Source organism: Candoia aspera, chromosome 18 (genome assembly GCF_035149785.1).
Source record: "Candoia aspera isolate rCanAsp1 chromosome 18, rCanAsp1.hap2, whole genome shotgun sequence".
NCBI classification, from domain to species: domain Eukaryota; kingdom Metazoa; phylum Chordata; class Lepidosauria; order Squamata; family Boidae; genus Candoia; species Candoia aspera.
Window position 1 is genome coordinate 1860083 of NC_086170.1, and position 26521 is coordinate 1886603.

The window sequence follows — 26521 nt, forward strand, 5'->3', positions numbered from 1 at the left end:
TTTTTTCCCCGCGGTGCCTGTTCTCGTTCATCACAGGGCTCAGTTGAAGCAGAATAAGAAATAAGATGCATTATGCTCTCAGAGCAAAATAACGCTTGAGAGAGAGAGCCCTCATTTGTTACGGCCGGGAGAACGGCACACGATCTTTTTGGTAAGGACTGCGGTGTTTCAATTCACATCAGGGTTCCCTGGGGACTCAGAACCAGCATCTATTTTCAAAACTGGCTCTCAGCCGCAGATCAGAAGTTAACCAAACCCAGCCCCAAAGGGACTTTCTGCCGAGCGGAAAAATAATACTTTCCATTAACCCTCTTAGCAATAAAGAAATTGGGTGTTATGTGTGCGTGTTGCGCAACACACTGGATCCGGTATCAACCCACCAGGCTGTTAGCACTTCTGAAGCCATTAAAAAGATGCTTGTATACATACGGCTGCTGAAGCGTAAGAATCCAGGTGGAAAATACGACTTTTCTTTTTCCTTTCCTGAAGAAGACTGGGATCTGAGATGGCAAGAAACAGACCTTGGTTTTTCCTGCTTTATGCTCACGAAAGATTACAGAATAATCTCTCATACCCAGCTATGGCTTGTTATTCTATTAGCCCAATTTAAAAATGTGCTTTTGGTTCTTTTTAGTAGAAGGATGGGAAGACAAGTGGCCGCAACTGACCCTTTCTGTCCGGCGGCCAAGAAATGGACATCTCCCTGGTCCCAAGAACTGGGCATCCATTTGTTGCAATGCAAGGTGGTTATGGGGGGATTTTCTGCTCTTCTTAGATGTAACTTTAGCCCCACATACCAACTGGAGTGCTGGACACTTGTAAAGGAAGGAAGCCTGGCACGGGGTATGGACCATAACATTCAGCCTGGTGCCAGGACGGGTCTATGGCTTCTTTCCAGAATTAGACAGAGGCACAAGACCTCTCCATCTTGCTTGCTGCTTGCCCACCCAGAGCTGATATTTCCTGATAGACTGCCTCCGAGCCTGAAGGTTTCATTGACATACAACAGGGTCTTTGATGAACTCTGCTGGAGTGACACTTGGGTCTCTCTCCCACTTTCCCAACGCCAACAATTCTGATAAACTCCCAAAGAAGGCAGAAAGTTGTGGAGTTTTTCCTCACAGGGCCTTCAAGGGGTCAGCTACTTTAACCCAAGGGCAGCAAACAAAAATGCCAAGGGGGCCCAGAATCATGAGGACTAGAAGCCCGCCTAGATCCCAACACATCCACGCATTAGCCGATAACCTATTGCCCAGGTAACCATCTTCCTTCTCTGGAAAATAAGCAGAAATCCGCCTTCCAAATAATTAAGACGTTCTCCTTCAGGTGGCATGTCACGTTTCACATTTAGGAGGCTGCAAAATTTTGCAGGTACAGCGAGGTCTTTCTTGCAAGAAATCTCTCCAACTTCTTTGCCTCGTTCCCTCCCCCCCGCCCTTTTGCCAAAGCCAGGGAGAGTTGTGAAAACACGGCTCAAATAAACAGGGGCAGAAAATATCACTTTACAGCAACAAAATAGTGTATATTCACCCCTGCTGGCACAGACGGGGGAAGAGAATAACTGATATTTTCACACTTCTGTCCTCTCAGTATCAGGAGCAAATGGAAGTTTGGCTATTTATGCACTGGGTGGGTGGGATCTTTGACTTGTCAGTTGCTGAACCTTGCTACAGAGAGTTGGGTTCGTGCCAAGGCTACCTGACTCAGTCATAAAGCTGAGCAAGGCATCGCTTGGTGGCCAGGGGGATGAGGCTCCTGCCTTGAAGACAAGGGGGAGAAACAGGGCACTCGCAGAATTAATCAAGGTGGCCTTTTGGCTTCCTCTTTTTGCAACGTTGGGGTTCTCTCGGGGTTAGAATGGAGGACGTGGGCCAGGGAGGAACTGAATGGCGCTAGGCTTCCCATCCTGGAGCTTAGATGACCTAACTCTGATCCATTTCTGGATGAACACAGAAGGCCTAGGATTAGACACGGAAGAGGCCTCAAGAGGTCATTTAAGTGGTTTCCTTCACCCCAAAATCCATGGCTGTACTATCCAAAAGTAACCCTCCAGCCTCATTTAAAACCTGTTCCCATTTACCACAAGTCAATCATCCTGAGATCCAAGCAAAATCCTGCTTCTTAGGTTTTGTTCCTTTTGATATTAACTTAAAGCCTTTTGACCCCTCCTTTCAGCTAGAAAGAGACTTTCATATATTTTTTAATCCTCCAGGTGAGAAACCCGCCCGACACTTGGCTTAATGCCCATGTTGTTTTGCAAGCAATTTTCTTCCCAGCAGTTATGGTTCAAGGCTCGATTCGAGAGCGCAAGCAATGTTGGTATGGAAGTGCAACACACCTCATTAGTTCCCCGCCGCAGGGTCTGCCCTCCTCTGCCAAGCACCTTCACCCGGGCTGGGCTCGGTGGCTGATATCGTTGCAGGAGCTCTTCCAACGGGTTGGAAAATGGGTGGCACTGCCCCAAACAGACCCCGTGCGCAACCTGGGGGTCCTCCTGGACTCACGACTCCTGCTTGAAGAGCAGGTGGCAGTTGTGGCTGGGAGGGCCTTTGCACAACTTCATATTGTGTGCCAGTTGGCCTGTTCCTAGATCGGGGGGCCGTGCTCATGGCCATTCGTGCCCTAGTCACCTCCTGATTGGACTACTGTAACGTGCTCTACATGGGGCTGCCCTTGAAGAGTATCCGGAAACTTCGGTTGGTGCAAAATGCAGTGGTGCGGACAGATGTGTGTGTCCCCAGAAGCACACACATTACACCTCTACTCCACTGGTTCCCAGTCTGTTTCCTGTTCCAATTCAAGGTGCTGGTTTTGACCTTTAAAGCCCTACATGGCATGGGGCCAAGTTATTTGAGGGACTCCCTCTGCCCGATCACATCTGCCCGTCCCATCAGATCTGGCAGAAGAAGCAGGCCACGAGCCCTGTTGGCTAGGGAGCTACATCTGGCAGGTCCCAGGAGGTGGACCTCCTCTGCCACGGCGCCCGCCTTGTGGAACATCCTCCCTATTGATTTTCCAGAAGTCCCTCAAAATCTGGTTAGATCATCAGGCCTGGGGACCTCAGGGGACCGGTGAGAAACTGAGGTGGCTCCATTGTTATTAGCATCTGCTGTTCTCTTTTACCCCTGTATTGTAAATTTTTTAAAAATAATAATTGTTTTTTATATATTGTTTTTTTTTAATCTTATTGTATGCTGCCCTGAGTCGCTTTTTCGTGAGACAGGCGGCCATATAAATCTGACGAATAAACAAAATAAGTAAACTATCAAATGGAAGGGACGGGAGGACCTGGTGGATGCCAGCAGTGTTAAGATCGGGGGGGGGGGCACAAAGACTCGTGTTTCCACAGAGCCACTCTGCCCTGTGCGCACAGCACGCAAAGCAAGGGAGAGAACATAGGCGCGCTCGAAAGAGAAAGGGCGAGCTTGCCGAACTGCGGAAGCATCAGAATCCAGGACTCTGAAATTGCCCACCAAAAAGCAGCTTTTCTGCCAAGATTCAGTCTGAGCGGGCGGAAATCTATTTTTAACATTCCCTTCTCGAGGAATTGTGGGGAAGAGGATCAGACAAGCGGTATCTCTCTCTCTCGAGAGAAGGAAGGATAGAGTTCAATCCGTCTTGGTACTGCAAACCAAGTACAAATAGGAAAGTCCGGTTAGTCTATAAGAGGAAAATTGTAGGATCTGGAGAGAATTTTGGTTCACAGATGATGTTAAATATTTCTTTTCGAATTCCCAGTCAAAATAAAGAAGGCATTACTGTGCTATGGATTTTTACCTAGTCCCTGTTCCTCAAAGAGCTAATACATAAAAATACTCAGTTGGTACTGGGCATGATGTCCAAAGCTGAAACTTCTGGCTTTCCTTTATAACTGAGTTATGAGAATGTAAGCTATGCCAAACAAAAGAGAGCTTCTGCAGCAAGGAGCAATCTACCTTAGTGCTGTTTCATCACACAAAGATTTGAAGAGGCTCTGCTTCGCTGCCCACATGCTAGAAGACCTTGAGGCATCAGCGAAACAAAACTGGAGGTGAGAAAGGAATGAGGCCAGAGAGACACGTGTGTGAATGTCCAAACCCGTGTTTTCTTTTAAATATTATTTACAACAGTCTCAGAAAGAACACACGCACACACACGAATTCAACAACTTAGGAACCCGGGGACGGGTAACCAAGGAACAAGGGAGGGAACAGCCAACTCAAAAAATCCTATGGGTACACCAAAGGAGGAAATTGTGCTATGTAACACAGGGCTTCACGTCTGCTCATCAAGACGAGGGTCCCGTTTCCACCAACCAGATGCCGTAATCGTCCGGGGAGAAGCGTGCAGAGTCGGAGACACAGTTTAAGAGTCAATGGCCATCTTTCAACGCAGGTGGGCAACACAGACCGAGCTACCCCCCACCCTGGATTTCAGCCCAGAGCAGCCTGCAATCTTGCAACACCTTCCCCTCCAAGCATCAGTCCCACCTAGAGCATCCAGCCATCGGCTCGCTCTCAGCTTCCCCTGCTGTTTCCTCCCCTTCTCTCTCGTTTGGGGCACCCGATGCAGGGGGAGGATGTTGAGAATTGCCCTCCGGCTAAGTCTGAGCCTCGCGGTGCCCGCCCAGGTGGTTCGACATGGCATGGCTACATCAAGCAGGGCCCTTACAGTCTTCGTGTGGCTAAAGGAGACGCTGGCAACATCCCTGGGTACAAGCTCCCGAAACCCCAGCAGAAATCCAGAATGCACCTCTGTTCTGCTGCCTGAGCCGAGCAGGAGCGGAGCCTCCTTCTGCGTAAATCAGGCAGCAGCCACCCGAGGATTCCTGTTAGCCACGGCGGTAAATCACCAACAGTTCATGGCCTTCCCAGGAGAAGCTGCTTCTCCTGAAAGGAAACTTGAAGAGACTCAAATTACATTCCGGGAAGGAAAAAGCAGGGGGGGTTGAGAGAGCAGAAAAATAAGGTAAACTCCAAGGAGAAAATGAGAGACTTGGCTGGCGGGGGACTCTCAGCCTGTGTGTAATTTCACGGCGGGGTCCAAATTCTTAAGAACAAGCGGCGCTTGGCCAGGGAAGGGCCCTTCTTTGTTCTCAGGGGACAAGCGTTACCACCGACTTGTCAGACTGCTGCCAAATGCATGCCAGCCACAGCCGGGGCCCCTGGCTAAAGCGTGGCAGCTGATCAACAAGCCCCAGGCCAGGTCCCGGTCCCCGAGAAGCTCCCCCCAGCCCACCGGTGTCAGACACTTGAGAGAGGCAGCCACGTGAATCTGTGCACCCCTGCTCAGTCCTCCCTTGGCCACAGAACTGGACGCGGGAGCAATTCCAAGTGCCGATGGAGGCCCTGCTTCCACACTTCCGACGCATTTTGGGTCCTGCTGGGAGATCTAGCCAAGGCAGCCCCTCCCAGCGGGTGGCTGGGGATGTGGGGCTGATGTGGGGATGGTGGGGAGGAGAAAACCGGGACTCAGACTTGACTCCGTGGCTGGAGGCTGGGAGGAAAGCTCCCCTCTGCCACGGCCAGCTTGGCGGTCCAGGATGCTGGGGGCTGCAGTCCCAGACTTCTTCCAAGCACCAGGACAGATGCCCTTGCGGTAAAGAACACTGAATTGGCTTACTTGGCAGGCAGTGGATGCAGCGGGAGGAATGATAAAAGCTCCCTTTTGGAGGCGAGTCACGATCTAGGCTTTCTTGGGGAAGCTAAGCTGGACCTTGACCTTGAAGCCTGGTCAGCGCCTTCCCCTCCCTAGCTTAGCCCTGACCGTTTCTCATCATGAGAACCAAAAATGTGGTTGGCAGATCCAAACACCAGACAGGACCACAGGCTGGGGCACATTTTCAGAGCAGGGGGGGAAGTGGGGAAACACCTTGATGAAGGGAATGGAGGAAGACGTTCCTTCCACCAAGGGTGGGCAATTCTCCTATCACTGTCCTGTTTGTCCCCCACCCCCACCCCCAAATTAAAACACTAGCTGGGAGCAAGACAAGGCGGGGTAGGAAGTAAAGTGCAACAGGAAATTGAAGGCGAGGAAGGGTCAAGGCTTAGGACACTGAGGACGTTTCCTCCTGGACTTCTGAAAGGTATTCTTAGAAAACCAGATGCAGAATTTGAAAATAGAAATTTGAAAAACAAATAAATAAATAAACTCCTGGGAGCCGCCCGAAGCCGGAAACGGGCTGGCTGGTTCCAGAGAGGGAGGGGGGCATTCTCCCATCCCCACAGGAGGACGCCGTCTTTCCCCTCCACCCTCAGCTTCTCCCCATACTGTGCGTGGGGCAGGACAGCCCGGGTTGCAGCTCCGATGCCCCCAGGAGACCCGAAAGGGGAAGGAGGTGTCCCCTCTCGGTATCCCACACAGCCAGCGGGTGAGTGGTCTACGGGCAGAACGCCGTGCCTCCTGCCACTTCCACGGGGCGGGACGAGAGCCGAGATAAAGCCCCCCCAACAGATCATGCAGCCAAGAAACCTTGCGATAACAGTTCTCTTTTTCTGAGGGGGGGAAACAGGCACGGGGGGGAACTATAGGCCTGCCCCACTGAGGAGGGGAATCTCGAACCCGCTTCTTAGCAGCCCCAGGTAAAGGCAGAGGCCGCCCGTCCCGGCGAGCAGCACCCCAAACAGGGCCTTGAGGAAGGAAGTCCGGCTGCGGGTGAAGGAGGGCGGCCCCATAATGCTCAGCAGGGCCGTGCTGACAGTCAGGGTGTAGACTATGGAGAGGCCCGTGTTGAGGGCCACGATCTTCCCAAATTTGGCAAAGGGGGCGATGATGCAGAAGAAGAGAGGGATGGTGGCGATGACGGTGGTCACCGCGCTGGAGACGACCGCCACGCCCACGTGCCGCACCGACTCCACCGTCCTCCACTGGCGGCTGGAGCTGGGGTCCTGCGGGCAACAAGAAACCGGGGGGGGTCAGCTCTGCCTTCTCCCCAGGCCCGAGTGCCTCGGCCGTGAGACGGTTTTGCCCCATTCCAAGGCCTTTTCCCCTCGGAGGAGGAAGGCCACGTCACGCCACGCCTGAAAGTTTGGACATGCACATGCTTTTTTTCCCTTCATGCATCCTTTAACGCCCACGACAGGAGGCTGCCTGTTTTTGCCACGATGGGCCTCCGTGGCGGATTTTCCCTTTGGCGCATGCACCGAACTGGGGGCGTTCCGGGTCCCGTCTGAAAACAAACGCCAGTTTGGGACTGGCAGGTCAGTTGCTGGAGCAACCGGCCGATCAAAGCTTGGACCCGCCTGTAGCTCAGCGAGCATCTGAGGAGGCCTCCATCCCGCGGGCTCCGAAATACTGCTACAGGGGCAGGGTGGGCATCAAGGAATGGCTTGAGGGGACGGGGGCACATTTGATAGCGCTCTCCCCCTATTCCGAAGTTGGTGCGCCGTGTGAGGATCTCCCGAACGCAGAGGGGGGAAGAGAAAGGTGCCCCACAGCAACGCCTCACCTCGGCCAGGTGAGGGGGGAGCGCCTCCCCGGCCAGAAGGAAGCCTTCCACCAGATGCACGCAATAGTCCACCGAGGAGCCCACGAGGATGGAGAGAGAAATGGCTTCCACAGCCCCAATCTCCCAGCCTGACCAGTACATGATCGTCACCACCAGACAGACGACGCCTAGCGAAAGAGACCGGCAGCCATCAGAGCCTCTGCTTCCCTCCCGGTTTCAGGGCTCTGTTTCGGAGCTGAAATCCAAGGTCCCTCCCTCCCTCCCAGGACCCTGGCTTGTTACTGACGAAACGGGCCAGGATTTTTGGGACTTTTCAGCAGAGGAAAAGGCTCTTGGCCTGCGCGTCAGGAAACGCGGCTGGTGCAGCCCTCTCACTTGCCCACTAAAAGAATGGGACGAGAGGGCCAGACTTCACAAACGTCATTTCCTGGGAAGCGCTGGCTGCCTGCTTTGACATTCAGAGCGAATTCTTGGAAAAACGGGGCAAAGTTCTCCGCAAACCCCCGGCCACGGCCGTTCCGGCAAAGCGGTGTACCTAAGATGGTGAGCAAGACGGGAAGCAGGAGGAGGAAGTGGGTGGTGAAGAGTGCGACGGCGGCCACGCAGATCACCAGGGAGAGGATGAGGCCGTAAAGGGCACTTTGCACGCCTGGAACAGAGACGGACAGGGAGGGAGGGAGAGGGAGAAGCACACGGCGCCGTGAAAGGAAAAACACACACAATGCCACCCCGGAGCCGGGAGAGGCAGACGTGTTCCCCCCTTTATCGTGAAACCCCTGTGAGGGGGTTTGGGCTCAGCGACGCAGAGGGAAATTTGGGTTCAGCGACGCAGAGGGAAAAGTGCTGGCGAAGATTAAGCAGGGTCCCTTGCTAGGGGAGCCTCACTCACTCCAAGCAAGAGAGCCAGTCTCCTCTGGAGAGGGAGGAAGGAGCCCGCCCTGTAGGGCCTGCACTCCTGGAAAAGCTAACCTTTGTTTGTTACAGCTCAGGAAACGAGAGAGCAGAGAGAACCTCAGCAACGGCCAGCCGGACCCAGAGATCCACTCCCCAGGAAGACTCAAACTACACCTGAGGGAGACTGGCTGTAATAACAGACGCTTGCAGGCCGGGTGGTGCCTCCCCTCCCCTCCTTCTTATGCCCCAGTCATTTCTGTCATTCCTCTACAGCAATGGCCAGGAGTAATGGGAAGGGGGGCAGATTTCACCCTTCCTCTCTTAGCAGATCCCACCTCCCAAGATTGTGCTGGGGACAGAGTGGGTGGGTGGGAGCTACTCGGCAGAAGACCGGCAGGAGAAAAACATAGCAACCGTCTTTTTTGATATCTGCTGTTGGCTTTCTTTTACCCAGTTAACACTTATTTCTCATTCCGTGTCCGTAGGTTGAGTCATGGCCACTGGATTTCTTTCTTTTTGGTAGAAACGTTTCACTGCTCGTCCAAGCAGCTTCTTCACTCCAGGCAAAGGTTGGTGGGGAGACCCCCTATATGTCTTCCAGGGTGGCTGCATGGTCCCTCCACCTGAACGGCTGTTGATTGTGCCACGGAGGTGTGGATTGCCTTTGGGATGTCTTATTCCTAGATCCTCTGTTCCTCCCCAAGTGGATCGCTAAGAGTGGCCTTCCTGGTGGTCTTAATCTTCCTGGGGACTCATGAAAGAGCAGCATGAAAATGGGGGAGAAGTTGTGTCCGAGGCCTCCGCCTCTGTTGAGGGAAGGATTTTCCACTTTGGCACGAATGGATTCCTTAACCCCTCTCTCAGACCACCTGTCTTCTCTGTCCAAAATGTGAACATGGTTGTCCTCAAATGAGTGTCCTTTTCTTTTAGAGGAAGGTAAACTGCTGGTTCTGGTCCTGTGGCGGTGCTCCTCCTGCGTTGGGCCATCCAACACAGACCATCCACACCTCCGTGGCACAATCAACAGCCATTCGGGTGCAGGGACGATGCAGCCACCCTGGAGGACATACACGGGGTCCCCCCACCAACCTTTGCCCGGGCTGAAGAAGCTGCTTGGACAAGCAGTGAACGTTTCAGCCAGAAAGAAAGAAGTCCAGTGGCCATGACCCAACCTACGGGCACTTCCACCTGGGTGGCTGAGAATCTTCATCGACGTATCTTCTCGTTCTGCCTTCCAACCCTACCACCCACCTATGATTTCCATGAAGATCTGCTTCCAGTGCTCACAGGTCTGGAAACCCCGGCGTAGCGAGGACCCCTCAGGAAACTGCTGGAGCTGATCCTGGAGGAACGTTTCCCACTTGTGGTAATCGGAGTAAGTCTGGAAGGACGATTTTCCCTTGTAGGTGGTCTGAAGAAGGAAAGGACAGGGCAACTTAAGGAAACCGGACACCCTTTCCTGTCTCTCTGGGGCCGCCTTCACTCCACACCCTTAACGTGATGGGAAGTGGGAACGACCCTGGGAGACAGGAGGGAGATCTGCAGACTAGACCGTGGTCAGATAAGAGGCAGCTGAGCCCACAGGAGGAAAAGGGGCGTGGGAAGCATTTCAGAAGGGACCCCCTCCTAGTTTTCCAGAGAGTAAAAGGAAAGAAGGGGAGAAATACTAGCTGGTATTCAATGGTGGACTTCCTGTCTGGGCTACCTTGAAGCCTTGCAAGCCTGAAAGCATTTCTCCCAGATTTTCTTTCCCCTGAATATCCAAACGGCTTTTCAGATTAGTTGTGTGACTATTCAGGGAGGCACGTCCATAAGATTTTTTTTTAAATCTTCAAAAATAAGCTTTCTGCATAAGCAGCCACTTGGTTTCAGAAAGTCAGAATAGGGCCACTGCTCTGCCTCTGAGCTAGTCTCTTAACCTCGGCAACTTTAAGAGGTGTGGACTTCAACTCCCATGCTGGCTGGGGAATTCTGGGAATTGAAGCCCACACCTCTGAAAGCTGAGAAACACTGCTCTGAGAATTTGCAATCCCCCCCGAGAGTTTCAACATATCCGTGCTCGGAAGCATGGCTCCTGAGGACTAGGAGCTTGATCTGTTTTTCAGTTCAGAAGACGAAAAGCGCGTGGCACTCTGAGAAAGCCAGAAGGGGCTCGCTGCAGAGCGCGAGAGCAGACGGGGGGAAGGGGGTTGCTCTCACCGACTCGAACGCCATGGAGATCCACTGCACCTTGCCGTCCTTCACCCCCACCGTCCCATGGGAGAGCTGTCCGGGAAGCAGGTTGGGCTCGGGGAGGTCCTTACACTCTGGGTGTAGCATCTGGAGGACAGAGGAGATACTGTATCCTAGAAAGGGAAAGAAGACCTTTTTTTCCCATGCATTCTGGAGGACCTGAAGCAGGGCCTGCAAAACTGCCCACCTGCATTTATTCATATGCTAATTTTATTCCATTTTACGCATGGAAAAGATCTGTACAGCCGCCTGTCTTGAAACACAACTCTGGGTGGCTCACAGCAACAATATGCATGATCCACAGCTGGTGAGGTTTGTTCCTTCCTTTTTCTATGGGATGGCTGGCCACCAATCGCGCGCCAGCAGCCCCTCCAGGCTAGCAAGCATCCCCACCTGGGATTGCCACGAAAGGCCCCCAGCTGTATCATCGCTCAACCGCCCCCACCCACTTTATATCAACCCATCTAATCAAACCAGCCCCGTTTCTAAGATTTCAGCCAACGTGCAGAGCAGCGCACCCACAGGATTCATTCACAGGCACAAACTTCATAATGTCTAGCAGCTTGCTTTGTTTTTAAATGAAAGGGGAGATTCTTTTCATTCTGCTTTTCTTTTCTTCTTTTAAGGAGTGCCAGAGAGGCCCACCAGAGATCAACCCCCAACGGGCTCATGGAATCGAGGCCTGGGAAGGGAGGGCAAAAATACCTGAAGGCAGGCACTGGGCTCCCCCCGGCTTGACCAGCTCGGCGTTGCCGGCGATGGCCTTGCAGATCTGGCACAGGTTGCCTATTTCTTTGAAGAGGTCGAAGTGGTCGTCGTAGATGACGCTACCCTTTCCCAAGGAGATACAAGCAGCCAAGAGGACATGTAAGCGAGACCCAAAGTGGGGCGGCTCGTTCCCCCCAGAGCCCGGGGAGGGACACGCACCATGTCTCCAATGACGTGGTTGTCGGTGTGCCGGGTCCGGTTGACCCCGAGGATCCCGAACACCACGAAGACCATGGCGCCCGTGTCCACCAGAGGGCGCACGGCCGGCTTCCCGCAGTTGCCGTTCCGGCAGGGGTTGAATCCTGACGTGATCGAGAACTTGGGTTTTGGAGCGACTGGAAAAGGAGAGAGAAGAGAACAAGGAAGTCCCCCGTGGCAGCGGTGGTGATACTTCTAGACATCCAAAAATACGGCAGGGCAGAGAACAAACGGAAGGATCACGTCTTTGACCGGTGGAATGGGGGGGAATCTGGAAATTCAAGTTCCAGCCTGGAACCTCCTAAAGATCGGAATGACGCCTTAAGATGCAACGTATGTCCAAGGAGGTGTTTTTTTGTAAATCCGCAGCTGCTGCAGCCAAAATATTTAGCTCTTGTAAATATTTGTTTGTTTTCCGGCCTAACATGCCAGTAACAACTGTCGTTGTTGTTCCTGTTAGTCCGCAGGTGGCAACCGTTCCCTAATTTGATCCTCACAACAACCCTGCACAGCTGGCCAGGCTCAGGGAGCGCAGCTAGCAGAAAGTCACCCCCGTGAGCTTCCGCAAGGGAGAGGGTGGCTCACCTCTCTCGCTCGGCACGAACAGGTAACCTTTGTTGGGTCCGTCCGGACTGGAGCTGAGGAGGCAGCCCGGGGGCGCCAGGCACACGCGGCCGTGGTACGGGGGCTTGTGGGACTGGGCAAAATACAGCTTCCTGGGAAAAGGAGAAGACATCCACGGGTGTGACAGCCAGCTCAGGGCATGGGCGAAAGGGCATCAGGCCTTTGCATCGCTGCTCTGCCCAACCTCGGGCTGGGCCAGCTCCATCGTTAACAGCCGAGCATCTCCCGATGCTCCCAACCCTGGCCACGCAGGGGCTCCGAGCTTGCCCTCCAAACCAGGATTCGCAGGTCCGCCTGCCCAGCGTTACCGTGTGCGCTGTTGCTCCTTGGCAGCCACGTAGAAGCTGAAGTCCAATGTCCATCCTCTCTTGGAGTCACATGACAAGCTGGTCATCATCCACTTCTTGCTGCCCCTTGGCTGGACATGCCCTACTGTGGACACACAAGCTGTCAGCCTCTTGGTGAAGTTACCGAAAGGAACTCTATACACCTAAGCAGTGGATTAATGAAAACACAACACTTAACTCGATGTCTCTAGAGCTGGGAGGAGGGGGGGGGACAAACAGGGCACAACGGGGAGGTTAGTGTGGCACGCCCCTCCCGGTTTGGTTCTGCCAAGTGGCACAGGCAGGGAGTAAGGAACACGGAGCTGGCACGTGCCACCTGACTGGAAGCCAAAACAGCAGCACTGAAAGAGGCCATTTAGAGTAACTGCTTGGACTACAAGTCTGACTGCCCACAACCACCGTGGACGGACAAGTGGCATTGCAGTCCAGCTAGACTCAGTCGAGACTTGTCTAAACATGGAGTTCTAGGTCAGTAGTACGTGGCAATCCCGTCTGTGCCAAGGCTGGATTACACATTTCCTAATGGCGCTAAACTGGCCAGATAGTCTCCCATCTCCTCTGCGCTGATTTATGGCCCTGCCCTGAGAAAGGCATCACTTCTTCGCCATCTGTTACTGACCCTTCCTGTTGGTACCTACCTGAAAGGACGGCACTTCCCCATCTTTTGCGGACACTGTCTGCCAAGGGGCCGGCACGGTGGCGTTGAGGGAAAACCTGTAGATCACCGGCCTGCTGTTGCCCTTGGATCTGAAGATGTAGACCGTTCCCTGTGGATCTGGAGGACACGGGACAGTCATCAGAACACCCCTACTGGATCAGGCCACGGGGAAAGTGAATCGGGCTGGATTCAGGGGTGCAGTTCAAAGCCAGGTTGATCCGATATCCAACTTGGGTATCGAATTGGTATTACCGAATCACATCTCTCTGATTCGGGTGTAGCTGGCTCTGTGCCAGCGTGGAAATGGCCTTCTCTGGATCAGTTCCCAAATCTGAATCGAACCAGCCTGATTCAACAATTTAATCTGAATGTCCAACAAAGACGGTCTGACTTTCTGAATAGATTCTTCCCAATCGAATTAAGGAGTCAGATTAGACTTCCAGAGGCCTAACGGGGCAACCAGCCCTTTAAAGAAGCCCGTAAAAAGATCTGGATGCATAGAGAAGGCCGCCTCTCACCCTGCAGGGCTTTGTCGTCCGTGGGGCTCCCCTGGCTGCTTCCTGGCGGTCCTGATCCCCGTTTCTTCTTCTCCAAAGAGGTGCGGATGTTGTTCTGCAGATTACGGGGCTTTTCCTGAAACAAGCCTGTCGCACAAGGCTAGTCAGGGACAAAAGAGCATCTCCTGTCAAGGACAGCGACGCATGGAGGGAGCATCTTCACGCAGAGGCTTTCTGCTGCCTGACTCATTCGAGGGACAACCAGCTTTGCGGTTTGAAGAGCCCCTGAGGCAGGGTTCCTGTGCAACACCTTGCCAGATTTTTCAAATAGCAAAAACTAGCTATCGGGGGAACGGAAATTCCCAGGGGATAAGCCTAACCAGTGGGAGAATGTACCCCAAAGCTCAACGGCATTGCTAGTTGAAAAGGTGAGCATTTCAGCCAGCAGGTGAAAGGAAAACATTTTCTTTTCCAAAGCCCTTAAAAGCTGCTGCCCATTGGAGGAGAGCGGGAGAGAGCTTCGCTTGGTAAATAGGTGTTTCTTTTGTTCTTCTGATACAGACAGATAAAGACTAATTAGATCTGGGAACACAAACTGCTCTCTGATATTAAATCAGTCCTGGTTCTCCTGGCCTAAAATTCTTAACCGGATCAGCAGCTGTTCTCTTGGGTTTCCCACAGCAATTTACCCAATTTAGATATCAGTGGGACTGAACCTGAGACCCCTTCCATGCTGGGTGAGCCCGGGAAATACAAGCTTAGCTTCTCTAGTGTTTAGCACCTGAATCCTTTTTTACCAATAGGGTGGCTGTAGCTGTCCAGGGTCCTGACTGGAGAAGGTGGTGATCCCGAGGACTGAATGGGGACCCCCTGAAGGGAAAGGAAGGGTTCTATCCCAGAGCTAAAAGTTTCCTTTGGATAAGAGGTTCCTCAAAGCTGCCAGAAAGCAGGTGAAATATATTGAAGAAACATGGGTCAAAGTGGACACGGAGTGGAGACCACCCCCACCTTTGAGAACCACCCCCCGTGGAGCGTCTTGCCACAACCTCTCGTGGGCTCAGTCGAACTCACCTGAGCAGGTGACGCAAGAGATGCCCTCAGCACTCAAGTTGTACTTGAGATCCATCAACACCTGGATGTTGGTATCGGGCCTGAAGAGGAGGGGGGCGCGGCTAGCTGGGCGAAGGCGGCTGGCGAAGAAGATGGAAAGGATGAGAACCAAGACAAAGACCCCTGGAACGAGAAACGTGGGGCAGACAGAGACCATGCGTGAGATGATGCTCAGGCTGCTCTTGTGGTAGGCCTCCATATTTAGGCAAGCTTCATTAAATCCAGGAAGTGACTGTCATATGTTTGGGTAAAGATACGGAGGTGGCTTACCGACTATCGTCCATTTGCTTTTGACCGCTGACCACAGCACCCAGCACTGGAGGAGCTCCTGCAGGTGAGTGATCAGGTGTCCCTGGCTGTCATTCCTGGTAGCGAGCGGGTGGTTCTCAGGCAACACAGATACCAAGGGGACATCCCCCATTTCCAGAGCAACTAGCCAGAGAAGAGAGAGGAAGGGCGAGTTGAAGGGTCTGACACCAACCCAGGCCACAGACCAGAGATGTGGTCGCTTGGGCGCCAAGACCCGAACAGGCACACCTGTAGATATTGAACTAAGTGAAGTAGTCCAGTCCTCACATTTAAAAAGTCACCAGCATTTATTCCAGAGGACACACAGTCCCTGGTAGGGCTTCATCAGGGCCAACAATGGCCTGAGTTCCATTTTTCACAGGAGTGAACCTAGAAGAACAGATTGGATCTGAAAGCCATCTTGATGCTCTCCAAGGTCCTGAAACTCCAGCCTGATCCAGTCCAATTACACCACCACAGGCAAGACCAAAGATCCATCTAGACTTACTTCGCAATAGTCAACCAGATGCCCCCAGAAAGACCATGGCTGTGGTCCTTCTAAAAACACCTGGTTGACTACCAGTTTCCATTTTGATTTTATGCCTAACAAGAACCTAAGAAAACGTGGTTTTGAAGGATTGTGTGCACACTTAAGCAAACAAAGAAGAGTCTTCTTGGACTGGTCTGAGAGTTTGAGCTTGTTTCCTATAGCGGACCACTAAAAATTTCTGCAAGATTTACCAGGGCAGAGTCTTCAAGTGTTGGCCTTTCCTACTTGGCTGTCCTCAGGATAAATGAGGTTATTGGACAAGCGCTCCAGTTTCCATTGGATGCCTCCTATCACCCCAAAAGGTGAGTGGGAATCTTTTCCCTCCCAGTCCTGAATGGACTCTCTGGCTCCACTTGCTCTCCTGCTCTCATCTGCCTGGTTAGTGCATGGAGAGAAAGAGCTCCTTTCCTGCCCGTTGACCTGAGGGGTTTCTGGAGGAAATGGTCCTCCAGCCTCCTGTTATTCCAGGCGAGAAGCAAAGAAGCCATTTCCATAAATTATCATTGGGCGCAGGGATGCCAGGGCAACAAGGTGATGTTCAAGCACCTTGGGCTGCCAGCTGAGAGGCGCCTGACCCCAGATGGCAAAGAGGCACTGTGGACGGTGGGAAGGGCTCAGCAAAACACTCCCCAGAGAGGCATCAGCTACAGGGCAAGACTCAGGTGAGAACCTCAGGAAAAGCAAACGGATTCTACCGGCCTCTGTTCTGGGCACCATAAGGGTTTGGGAGCACGAAGCAGGCCAGTTAGTTCCATAACACCTCCAGTATCTCTAGGAAGGACACGCAGATGTCTGGCTTGGGAGCCAAGGGGGTGTCGATGCGTGGGGGTGGTTGTGCCTGCCACCCCCTATCCATGCCTACCTGGTTCCTCTTCCACATTCAGCAGGGGAATGTCGTCATCCAGGTAAGGCAGGGTGCCCAGCCCTGACCTGCCAGCCACTGCCAAGGAGACGAACAGGCCGTCCGAGCCGTGCAAAGCGCTTTCCTTTGTGCATTTTTTACTGCATCTGCAGACAAGGGAGGAACCAGGGCCAAATGAATCTCACGGCACTCTCTAGCCGGGCGAGACAGCTGTGCTCGGCTTTGTTGGCCGAGCCAAGGGCAGAGCAGCTGAGTTGCAAAACAGCCACACTCCAGGCAAGGATCAGGTGCACCTGGTGTGTGAGCAATTACCATCGCTAATGCACTGGGCGGGGGGCGGAACAAGAAGGGGGGACTCGCACAGGCCAGCCGTCTGGCGCCCCCTCCCAGGGGTCCCCTCCCTCCCTCCCTTTCATCTCGGCTTGGCAGATACACAAGTCTGCAGCAGCTGGATTCAGGCAATGGTCTAGAAGCCACCTTCCCCCAACAGCAGAGCGTGGGTGGTTGAAACCCAGACTAATTTTCCTGCCCTTTCCTCCCAGTTTAGGTTCAGTTTGAAGGAAGAAAAAGCGAAGTGAAATGCCTTCCAAAAGAGATCAACCGAGTGAAAGTCCCTTGGGTGGACACTGATAGTCTAGCTAAACCTTCCTTTTTCTTTTGCGCAGCTGCTGTGCTGCCCTGCTCCACAGAACAGGTAGCTTTTTCAACTGAATAGGTTCCATTGGCTGTACCTGGCTTGACAGGTGTTTTCCAGCGAGGACCAGTAGAGAGACCAAATCCCCAGGGCTGCGGGCATGGTGAAAAGGACCCCCACCCAGCAACAGGAGACGATCAGGGACATGAAGAGACCAAAGTCATGGACAGCTGGGATCTGCAAGACAGGCAGAGGAGAAGGAAGTGGGGGAGGCACGCAGCCATCTCCTGGAAGTTCAAGCACTCCTTGAATTTTTTAAAAAGTCAGCACAGAACCCCTTAGGGACTTCTTGCGCAAAACGGAAAGAACGAGCTTGGTTTTGAGGATTAGATTATAGGAGGAAGAGAGTCATGATGTAACTTTAGAGCAGTGTTTCTCAACCTCGGCCACTTTAAGATGCGTGGACTTCAACTCCCAGAATTCCCCAGCCAGCTCCCCCACTTCTTATGCCTCCCCCACCCCCCTGGCTGGCTGGGGAATTCTGGGAGTTGAAGTCCACACATCTTAAAGTGGCCGAGGTTGAGAAACGCTGCTTCAGAGAAAGAGGTAAATCTACAATTGTATTTCTAACTGGCAACAGAAGGAATCAGCATGACTCCTGTCGCTTTTGGACCCCTCCAGAAACGTCCCACCAAAAATGATTCTCCCTCTAAGAGGAGCTTGGCTCAGGTCTCCCAACGGAAAGAAACAACCGGAAGCTGCTGATTCCCTCTCAAAATCTGCAGAGCTCTAAAAAAATCTTGAAGGGGGGGAAAACACTCCCTTCAAACTCTAATGCGGATCAAACATTCCCAGCGACTACAACATGCCAAATGGCTGTTGGGCGAAGATCAACAGTCGCTGTCGAGATGGGTGGCTCTACAAATGGGTTGAATAGAAAGAGGCAATCAAGGGAAAAAGAATGGGACATTGCAGAAGAAGACACATCTGGTGGCTGGAAGAGTAAACACTGTTTGACAAATGATTCATTCCCCCAAAACAGAAGTATCACCCAAATGAAGCGTGGATGAATGACAGATAAAAATCCGTGAACAAAAAAACATTCACTTAGGAGACTTTCTGATGGGTCAGGGGTAATGCACTTAACTAGCCACCAGTAGCAGAGGCCACAGGTACCATCATGGAGGAGATGCCGTTTGGTGTTCCCAGGACAGGGAACAAGGGATATCCAGCAATGAAAGAGTCCAGGCAACACGCCAGCAATTTCTGAAGATTTCCAGAGGCTGATCTCCACTGGAAACAGACCGCTGCGTTGCGTGGACCAAACCCAGCAGGCATAAGAACAGAAAGCTCGCTCAAGGCATGCGTTACCCACTGACTGATATGGGCAGGAAAGCCAGATTCACCTGAGAAAAAATATTGGCCGCGTACGCAGCAGCCGTGGTTAAGGAGGTGAAGAAGGTGGCCTTGCCAGCTGTCTGGATAGTGTGGATCATCCGCAGGTTGAGATCTTTCAAGTGGGTGGCCTGTCGGTAGGTGTTGATGAAGATGAAGACGTCGTCCACCCCTGAGATGGCACAGAGAGGGACACAGTTAGGAGGGAGCAAAGATCAGAGTGTTCTCCCACGTCACTGGTTCTCTGAGCTGAATTTTTCAGGCATTGGTTTTCCCTTTTTAATGCGGGTTGCCTTGATCTGGGTGCATTTTTTGCTGTTCTCCAAATTCTGCAGCATAGATCCCCAAATTCATAGGGGAAAAAAGAAGAGAGGGACTGGGTGCAAAAGGGATACAATGCTAGGAAAAAGCCCACATCAATGAAAGAAAAATGCATACAGAGAAAGATTAAAAAAGAAGAAAATATTGACAACGATGTGAAAAAAGAAACTTAGGCTGGAAGGAATCTGCTTTAAAAAACTGAACTGATCTGCTCACCCCAGCTGAATCAGCCACAGCTTTTTCATGAAGTCGATCCCAGATTCAAGTCCTTTCTTTATAAGTCTTAAACAAATGGAGGTGGTAAAGCCTCCGCTTGAAGCCACACAGCCCCACTGCAATATCGAAGCAATTTCTTCCCTTGCTCAGGTTTGAACTTCCAATTCCTTATAAATCCTTGATCAGGAGCTCTTCCAAGTTCAAGGATTCTTTTTCCGCGTTGGCAGGAAATGTTCCCTACCAGCCAAGATTTCCACCCCAAATCAAAACGTTTTGCCATTCAGCTTCTGCAAGCTAGGCTGGGAAAGAGGGGCCTTTTACACAGCCTTTGCAGACACCCCCCCCCACCTCACATTTTGCAAAACAGACTGCCTGCTTGCTCTGACTCAAAGATCTCATGTAACCAACAGATATGAGGAGGAAGAGGAGTGGGGGGGGGAGAAGAGAGGCCCGGAATAAGGAACGTCAGCTTTGACCGAGGCGTGTCAGTGTAAAAAACAAAAATCTAAGGGCCTCAAAACAAGATCCTTCCTCATCCGGTCTCAGGATGAGTATCAGCTTTTGGAAGACGATGGAGAATGGCTCCTGACATGGTTGGATAATTTCTTACCGATGCCCACGATGACAAACGCCGCCACTCCGTTCAGGATTCCCAGGTACTGGATATCAAAGACCACATGATAAAGGAACAGGGCCACAAGGCAGCTGATTCCGATACTAGCAATGCCAAAAAATGACAGGAAGACTGGAGGAGGAGGAGGAGAGAGAGAGACTTTACTTCTCCCATTTGCACCTGGCCTTTCCATCCCCTTGATCACCCAGGTTTGTTGATTTATTTACAGTTTATATGGCTGCCCATATAACCTCACGATCCTAGGAGGCTCATGGCGATCTATCAAAGCGGAGATAAAAGCAAAATTGTCCTTCCTCCCAGGCACCAGACCGAACAGCCCCCTGGCTCAGCCCCCATCCTAGCCCATTGCCAGGACTTCTCAGCCCCCAAGCAGGCTAAGGGGGTGGGACCCCTCAGATCTCAGGTGGGAGGCCAGTCCAAAGGGCCACCAAGAAGGTCCCATCAGGTGACAACATTTAAGGGAGGGGACCTGGAGTGCCCCCACCCTACCTAACCCAGGTTGACTCACAGCCCCTCAGGTACAAAGGACAGATTCCAGCACAGGATAATTTATCCATTTTTTGAAAAGGCATTTTTTCCCAACTAATCAAAAAACGGTGCAAGATCTTTGGCACGGATTTCAGGACATTTTACATTTTTTTTTCTTTCAAATTTGAAATCTTCACACGTTGTTTCATGTTTGATACATAGGTGGCCTCCTTAAATTACTTACATTTTTTCCCCTATTTCATTGGATGTTGTTTATACTATTTCTGGTTTTTGAACTTCTGTTTTTGTACTATATTATTTTGTGGCTAGTTGGATTCTTTTTGCATTGTTCTGCACATTTTTCCAAACATGTGATAAAATAAACTAAGCAGACATCTACCTTTGCTCCATAGGAAGTGGGGCCCAAACTAGGAACACTCAGCATTAGCAGCTGTTAGTCAAGATGGCCACTAACCATCTCCAAGGGCCGCACATTTGGAAAGATCAAAAGGCCTTCTATAAGCTTCCAAAGGGAATCGCATCTGGGTTAGCTGCTTCATCTCTGGAACTCCCCACCACTTGAAGTCGCAGGACGAGCTAAGCAGCTGCAGATCTCCTTACCGGAACAGGAAGCCAGGAGGTAGACCAACACCGCAATGGAGGTGCTGCTAATGAAGGCCAGGAGCATATCATTCTTGAAAGTTTTCCTCACCTCGTAGTCAAACAAGTCCGTCCCACCATAGAGCACCTGAACTTTGCTAATGAAAAAGCAGAGGAGGAAACACAAAATCTTTGGTTTCATGCAGGAGAGAATGGAATTGCCCAGGAGCAAAGCCAGGAGCTTCTCAGGGCAGGTCAAAGTGAAGCCCCATCTCTGTTTCATCAGCCCTTGAAAATGGGCCCCTAGGAAGAGCAGGGTATTTATGAAGCAGGCAGGGCGACCTCAATCCCCCCACACCCAGCCCCCAATTCCAGACAAAGACCTGAGCAACATGAATCATAAAATGGGGTGGAAGGTCCACCCTCCCACTGATTCGATGGAGGTGTATCTGCTAGTTTCCCCCCGGGGGTTTTTCTTCCCAGTCTAACCTATGGCCGAGGTTAGCTTTTTGAGAACAGCCAAGGTGGCTTGGCGCCCTTGCTAAGCTACCCCCCACCCCAGGGCAGCCCCACTGAAGCTCAGCTTCATTTTCTTGGCAACTGAGCAGAAATGGTGGTTGTTATTTCCTTGCAGGACGGCTTTTCAACTTCCCAGGCTACTGGACCGAGCCTTTAAAGGCAGCTGTAAATGTGAGTATAATTACAACTAATACTCAGATTAAAGAGGGCGAGCAGTGGATAAATGCATGCACCATTGACAGGGAAGCCAGAAAACAGATCAAGAATCAGGAGGATTTTTTTAAAAGGAGCTCCTGCAAATTCACCCCACGGTGTACTGGCTGCACCCTCCTAACATTCTTAACATGGTTACTGAAATGACTCATTTTCTGGACTGCATAAGATGTACACCGAATTCTGACTAACCAAACACTGGATTTGCATCGCCCCCTAAAAATCCCCGAAACGGCTGGGTGGGCTGGAAAGGATGTAGGTGGCGGTCTAGCAATCTGGAAGGCACCGAATTTGCACGGGAAGACTGCAATTTGTGTAACAAATTAAGCCTGATGGTATGAAACCACGGAGGGCTAAATAAAGAACGACACACTAAGCTGTAAATCACAGCTCCCAAACCACCAGAGTTGCATCATCGTTCCCAAGAAAGCAGAATACGGCATGGCACACGGTGAACTGGCCAGCCATGGGCTGACTCTCCTCTCCCCCCGGGCTTCCATTGCTCCTTCGGGCCAAGAGCCTCAAGCCGAGACAGCGAGAGGGGACAGAGCCGGTCTGACATGCATCAGACCCCTAACTCTGAATCCTGGTTTAATCCGTGCATTCGTGTGAGACTGACGCAACAAACTCGAACCTTGGCTGGGTTCACACGTTGCACTGAGCCCCAGAGAGCCCACCCGAGCCGAGCCTTGCGTGATCCATCAACGTGGAAAGCTTCAGCTTCAGCTTTACCTCCAGTCTGGGGGCTTTGCTTGGAACAAGGCACCGTTACGCAGGCTCCTTAGGACCCCCTGCTACCGAGGGGATGCCTCGCGTGTAGAAAGCTTGCTCCCAGCTCCCGGCGGCCCAGAACCCCACCCTGCTTTTGCCCCGAGAAGCTAATTTTCTGCCCGAGAAGAACAAGGACCATCCACCCCCCGCCTGAAAGGGGAGCGCCCGCGTCGGCCCTCCCTGCTGCTGGCGGGCAGCTTGGGGGGAGACGGACCAGGGGAGAGCCCCCGCCCTCACCTGGTGGACTCCTTGGCCAGCAGGGCCACGTAAGTGACCACGAAGTTCTGGAACTTGCGGCACTGCTCCTCCCAGCGGTCGTCCATGGAGTAGTAGCTGGGCAGGGGGGCGCCAAAGAGGACCTCGCTGCGCAAGAGGGAGCTCTTCATGTTCTCTGCCGAGAGCGCCTCGTCCACGTACCAGTAGAACTCTGGGTGGGTCATGGCCAGTTCGAGAGAACCTGCGGGGAGCAAGCCGGCCGTAACGCTTGTCCTCAGCCAACGCTACTGCTCCTTTGCCCTGCCTCGCCCTCCCAGTGCCCTCCACACTATACAGGTAGTCCTCGACGTACAACCACAAGTGGGACTGGAATGTCCGTCACTAAGCGATGCTGTCATTAAGTGAGTTGCGCCCGATTTTACGACCTTTTTTGCCACGGTCTTTAAGCGAATCATGCGGTTGTTAAGTGAATCTGGCTTCCCCCAGTGACTTTGCTTGTCAGAAGCCTCCTGGGAAGGTCACAAATGGCGATCACGTGACCCCAGGGTGCTGCAACCGTCATAAATACATTCCGGTTGCCAAGCGCCTGAATTTTGATCACTTGTCCATGGGGACACTGTGACAGTCGTAAGTGCGAAGACAGGTCGCAAGTCATTTTTCCAGCACCGTCGTAATTTTGAACAGTCGTTAAATGAATGGTCGTAAGTGGGGACTACCTGTAACTCCCAGAATGCTCTACAGAGCATGAAAACACATGGCTGTAGAGAACCACAGTGATGGGGTTGCTTGCTTTCCTTTTCCCTCCTCCTCCTCCCTTCCTTTAGTGACACTGGCAGAGCGCCATTTTGGCCGCAGGGGGTCACTTCTTTAAGAGGCACAGGTTAGACATGAGTTCCGGAGACTCGATTGTCCTGTCCAGGTCGGAGCAGTCCCCCAACCCCGCGAGGCTCACCTTGGATGTCGGCGAGGTCTTGTCCTAGGCCGTCATAGTAGATTTTTCCACCCCGCTCTGTGGGGAAGAAATAGGTCATGAGGGAACTCGGAGGGGAACAGTAGGAGTAGGACCCCAAAGGGAGGTCCTTGAGGACCTCGTGAGGCTTCCAGCAAAACTCCTGGAAGTGAGGATGGTCCATGATTTTGCGCTCCACCTCGTGGATCGTGACCAGGCGCTCGGAGGTGAAGATGTTCTTCTCGGTGTCTCCCCGAGCGAGGAAGATGAGTTCGATGCGCCAGTGGGCGTGAGTCTGGGTGTTGGCGCTCACGGCCGCACTCGGATACTCCCAGCGGGGTGCGGCGCTCCGGGGCAGGCGGGAGGTTTGGTTGGCCGAACTCGCTTGGGATGGGCCGGACTGACTCCGGCCCACGCCCCTGCGCCACCTCCGGGAGAGATTTGCACCGCCTGGCCATGAGGCGTTGCGCTGGAGGTGCTGCAGCTTCTCGAAAATCAGCCTCCGCAAGGTTTCCGAGCTGAAATCGGCCAAGTCTCGGCGGTTGCGTCCCCACAGGCCGAACTGGGACTTGAGGGCCAGGGTGAGGGCGTCGAAGCGCTGCGAGGACTCGTGGTTCCGGATCTCAAAGGCGTTATACGAGATGTCAATGTCCAAAGCAGGGTAGCGGAGGAACATCACTACAGCCAGCCCAGCAGGAACAGCGCATCCCAAGAACAGGATGAGGCTGGCGGAATAAGGGTTGGTGAAGATCCAGCCCACCACGGTCCAAAAATCGGAGGACAGGAGTGTCACGAAGGTTGCTCGGGGCCTGGAATTCCCCTGGCATTTCCCGCAGAGGCGGGGCCCCCCGGTTTTCTTGCCAGGGCCACAAGCCACCTCCTCATCCTCGTTGGCGCAGACACCTTGCAAGAGAGCATCGTCCTCGGCATCCATCCCTGGTCCGGGGGCCAACTGGAAAGAGAAGAGGGGAATCAAGAGGCGAGAAGAGAACCGGAGGCAAAGGGATTGTTTACCCGCTAACTTAACACAAAGAACTGTTAAGAAATGGGTCGTACTTCCTGATACCAGCCAGGAAAAACCCTGGGTCTCCAGCTAGCTTTATATAGCTAGTCACATTTAAAACCCCAAAACAGACTTGCCGAGCTGGAGAGGAAAAATCCATACAAAGCCAACATCTTAACCAGGCATGGATTTTGTAATGACTAAAACGGCTTTTCAAATTTAACTCATCTGCTGGGAAATAGACTGCAATCTCTCTCTTTTACTCATTTTGATATACAGATTCCAAAGCTAAACATAAATGGGTATACTTGTATCTGTGCATGTGTGGTTGTAATTCCTGGCCAACACAGCCGGGGATGATAGGTAGCATAAACCAATGCACCTAAAGGGCCCGGTTTGGCAAGGCAATCTTTGGGTTGATCCCACCTTGCCATGCTTTGCCAAAATGCGACTCCGGCTTTCCTTTCTCTGAGATCATACCCTTTGTTAATTCCAGCCTGGTTTTTAATGTTAGATGCCAAACCAACTCCTGGTATTTCACAGGCACACGTCCTCCTCAAAGAGAGATTCTTCAATATAAAATAGGTTTTATATTTTTATCTCCTACCGTGAGCCAACTCAATCCATCAAAGATTCTGTCTTCCGAATAACCTCATTAAGAGTCATTTTCAAAAAAATTATCAACAGAAAGAAAATGAAGACAGAAAGAGAGATATGCCAAAAGCTACATATTGTGTATAAATATGACCCCTTCTCACAATCATCCAAAATTTCTTTTTTATTAAGAGCCTTCAGATCTTTCTTGGCAAAACTCCCAGGATTAAAAGAGACTTCACACCTGCGAGTTGATATCCTGCTGCTTCTAAGAAGCCAAAAAGCGTCCATGAGGAGGGTTTTTTTTTAATCCAAATGGAAGTACCAAGGAAGAGGGAACAAACACTCTACCCTCAGCATTTTCCCAGTGGGATTCCTTCTCTTTTTGCCTGCAGCATTCCAGCTTTTGCAGACAGCAAAGGGGACACCCGACCGTCCAGGCTCTCATTCAGTTAGAACAACAATGCATCAAACTGCATATATCAAAGAGTAAATTCCATCGTTAAGGTGGGATCTCTTTTCCTGGTTCTAAATCCAGCAACCTATGACCCACCACATGTCCTGAACTACCCCTCCCATTAGCTTCACAGCTAATGGCCAGGGATGATGGGAGTTTTGACAAATGTGACGGCCTTACGTGCCTATTCTCAGAAATAAATTCCCCTAAGTATGCCCAGAAAGAGAGAGAGAAAATTAGAGCTTAAATATTTTAAATCTTAACTGTTCAAGATGGTGCGTATAATCCCTCGTATGAACCCCTGAAATCAAGATCCCTGTGCATAAATGTATCTGCACACAGTAGGGGTGTGCACGTCTTACATGTATGCATTTTGTCCCCCCTTCCCTTCCCACTGAATTAACTCATTTTCCAGGTGGGCATCAGAGCCGGATACAAAACACACAAACCGGCTGAAAAACCTGACCAGAGTCAAGCCTAGCCTAGATTCTGGGGCCATCCACATGCCAGGCCTTTTACTTGATCAAGTCACACGCACTGCGCAAAACCGGCCTGTGAGTTTCACTGCCCACAGCCCCCTGCCCCTTTTCGCCAAGGTCCCATCAATCCCAAATATCATTTCCACACTGTGCTGGAAACCCTTCTCGCTATCCGAAGCTGCAGGGGAGCCAGCTGGCCTCTTCCCTCCGGGGCTCTCAAATGGGATGAGAAAGCCTTGTGCTGCTTCTCCGAAATGAAACGAGAGATGTATTGCAAGGCCCTGAAGCGAACACTTTCTCCCCTCATGTGGTGGCGCCAGGAGGCATTCAATTTAGTGACCTTGTCCTGGCTGTCGAAGGCAGAGCATGTTATGCCCTCGGATGAAATACGCCAAGGCTCCTTGCGCCCACTCATCACAGTGGAAAGTAGATCTTTCTCGCCTTCCCATCCTGGTATTTATAACCCCGGTTATTCACTCTCCTGTCTGGAACAAACCCACAGACATTCAGGGCTTACAAGCACCATCATCCCCGCCTTTCTTCACCAGCTATCCAAAAACCTGAAAAAAGGAGAGGAAGAAATATTGGAGCCACGCCG

The 26521-nt window shown here is 52.0% G+C and overlaps 1 protein-coding gene across 1 annotated transcript; it reads right to left on the reverse strand.

Annotated features, from left to right (window-relative positions):
- Nucleotides 1-6503: 6503 nt before the first annotated feature.
- DISP3 (dispatched RND transporter family member 3) lies at nucleotides 6504-24334 on the reverse strand. Its single transcript, XM_063317486.1, has 20 exons — nucleotides 23394-24334; nucleotides 22463-22682; nucleotides 20744-20880; nucleotides 19631-19765; nucleotides 18495-18655; nucleotides 17186-17325; nucleotides 16455-16600; nucleotides 15025-15186; nucleotides 14716-14877; nucleotides 13666-13791; nucleotides 13128-13264; nucleotides 12451-12632; nucleotides 12104-12234; nucleotides 11480-11655; nucleotides 11258-11384; nucleotides 10520-10665; nucleotides 9572-9731; nucleotides 7962-8075; nucleotides 7427-7593; nucleotides 6504-6866 (listed from the first exon to the last, which is right to left on the reverse strand). Exons 1-20 carry the CDS (start codon nucleotides 24322-24324, stop codon nucleotides 6504-6506), a joined length of 4023 nt encoding a protein of 1340 aa, XP_063173556.1. The 5' UTR covers nucleotides 24325-24334.
- Between the last annotated feature and the right edge of the window lie 2187 nt (nucleotides 24335-26521).

Bases quoted from the DNA above. Each gene is read 5' to 3' on its own strand.
- DISP3 (XM_063317486.1), bottom strand. From the start codon at position 24,324: ATGGATGCCGAGGACGATGCTCTCTTGCAAGGTGTCTGCGCCAACGAG. The intron at 19,766-20,743 runs GTAAGGAGATCT...CTCCTCCTCCAG, and splicing joins CCTCCTGGCTTCCTGTTCCG to TCTTCCTGTCATTTTTTGGC. The intron at 16,601-17,185 runs GTACAGCCAATG...CCTTGTCTGCAG, and splicing joins GAAAACACCTGTCAAGCCAG to ATGCAGTAAAAAATGCACAA.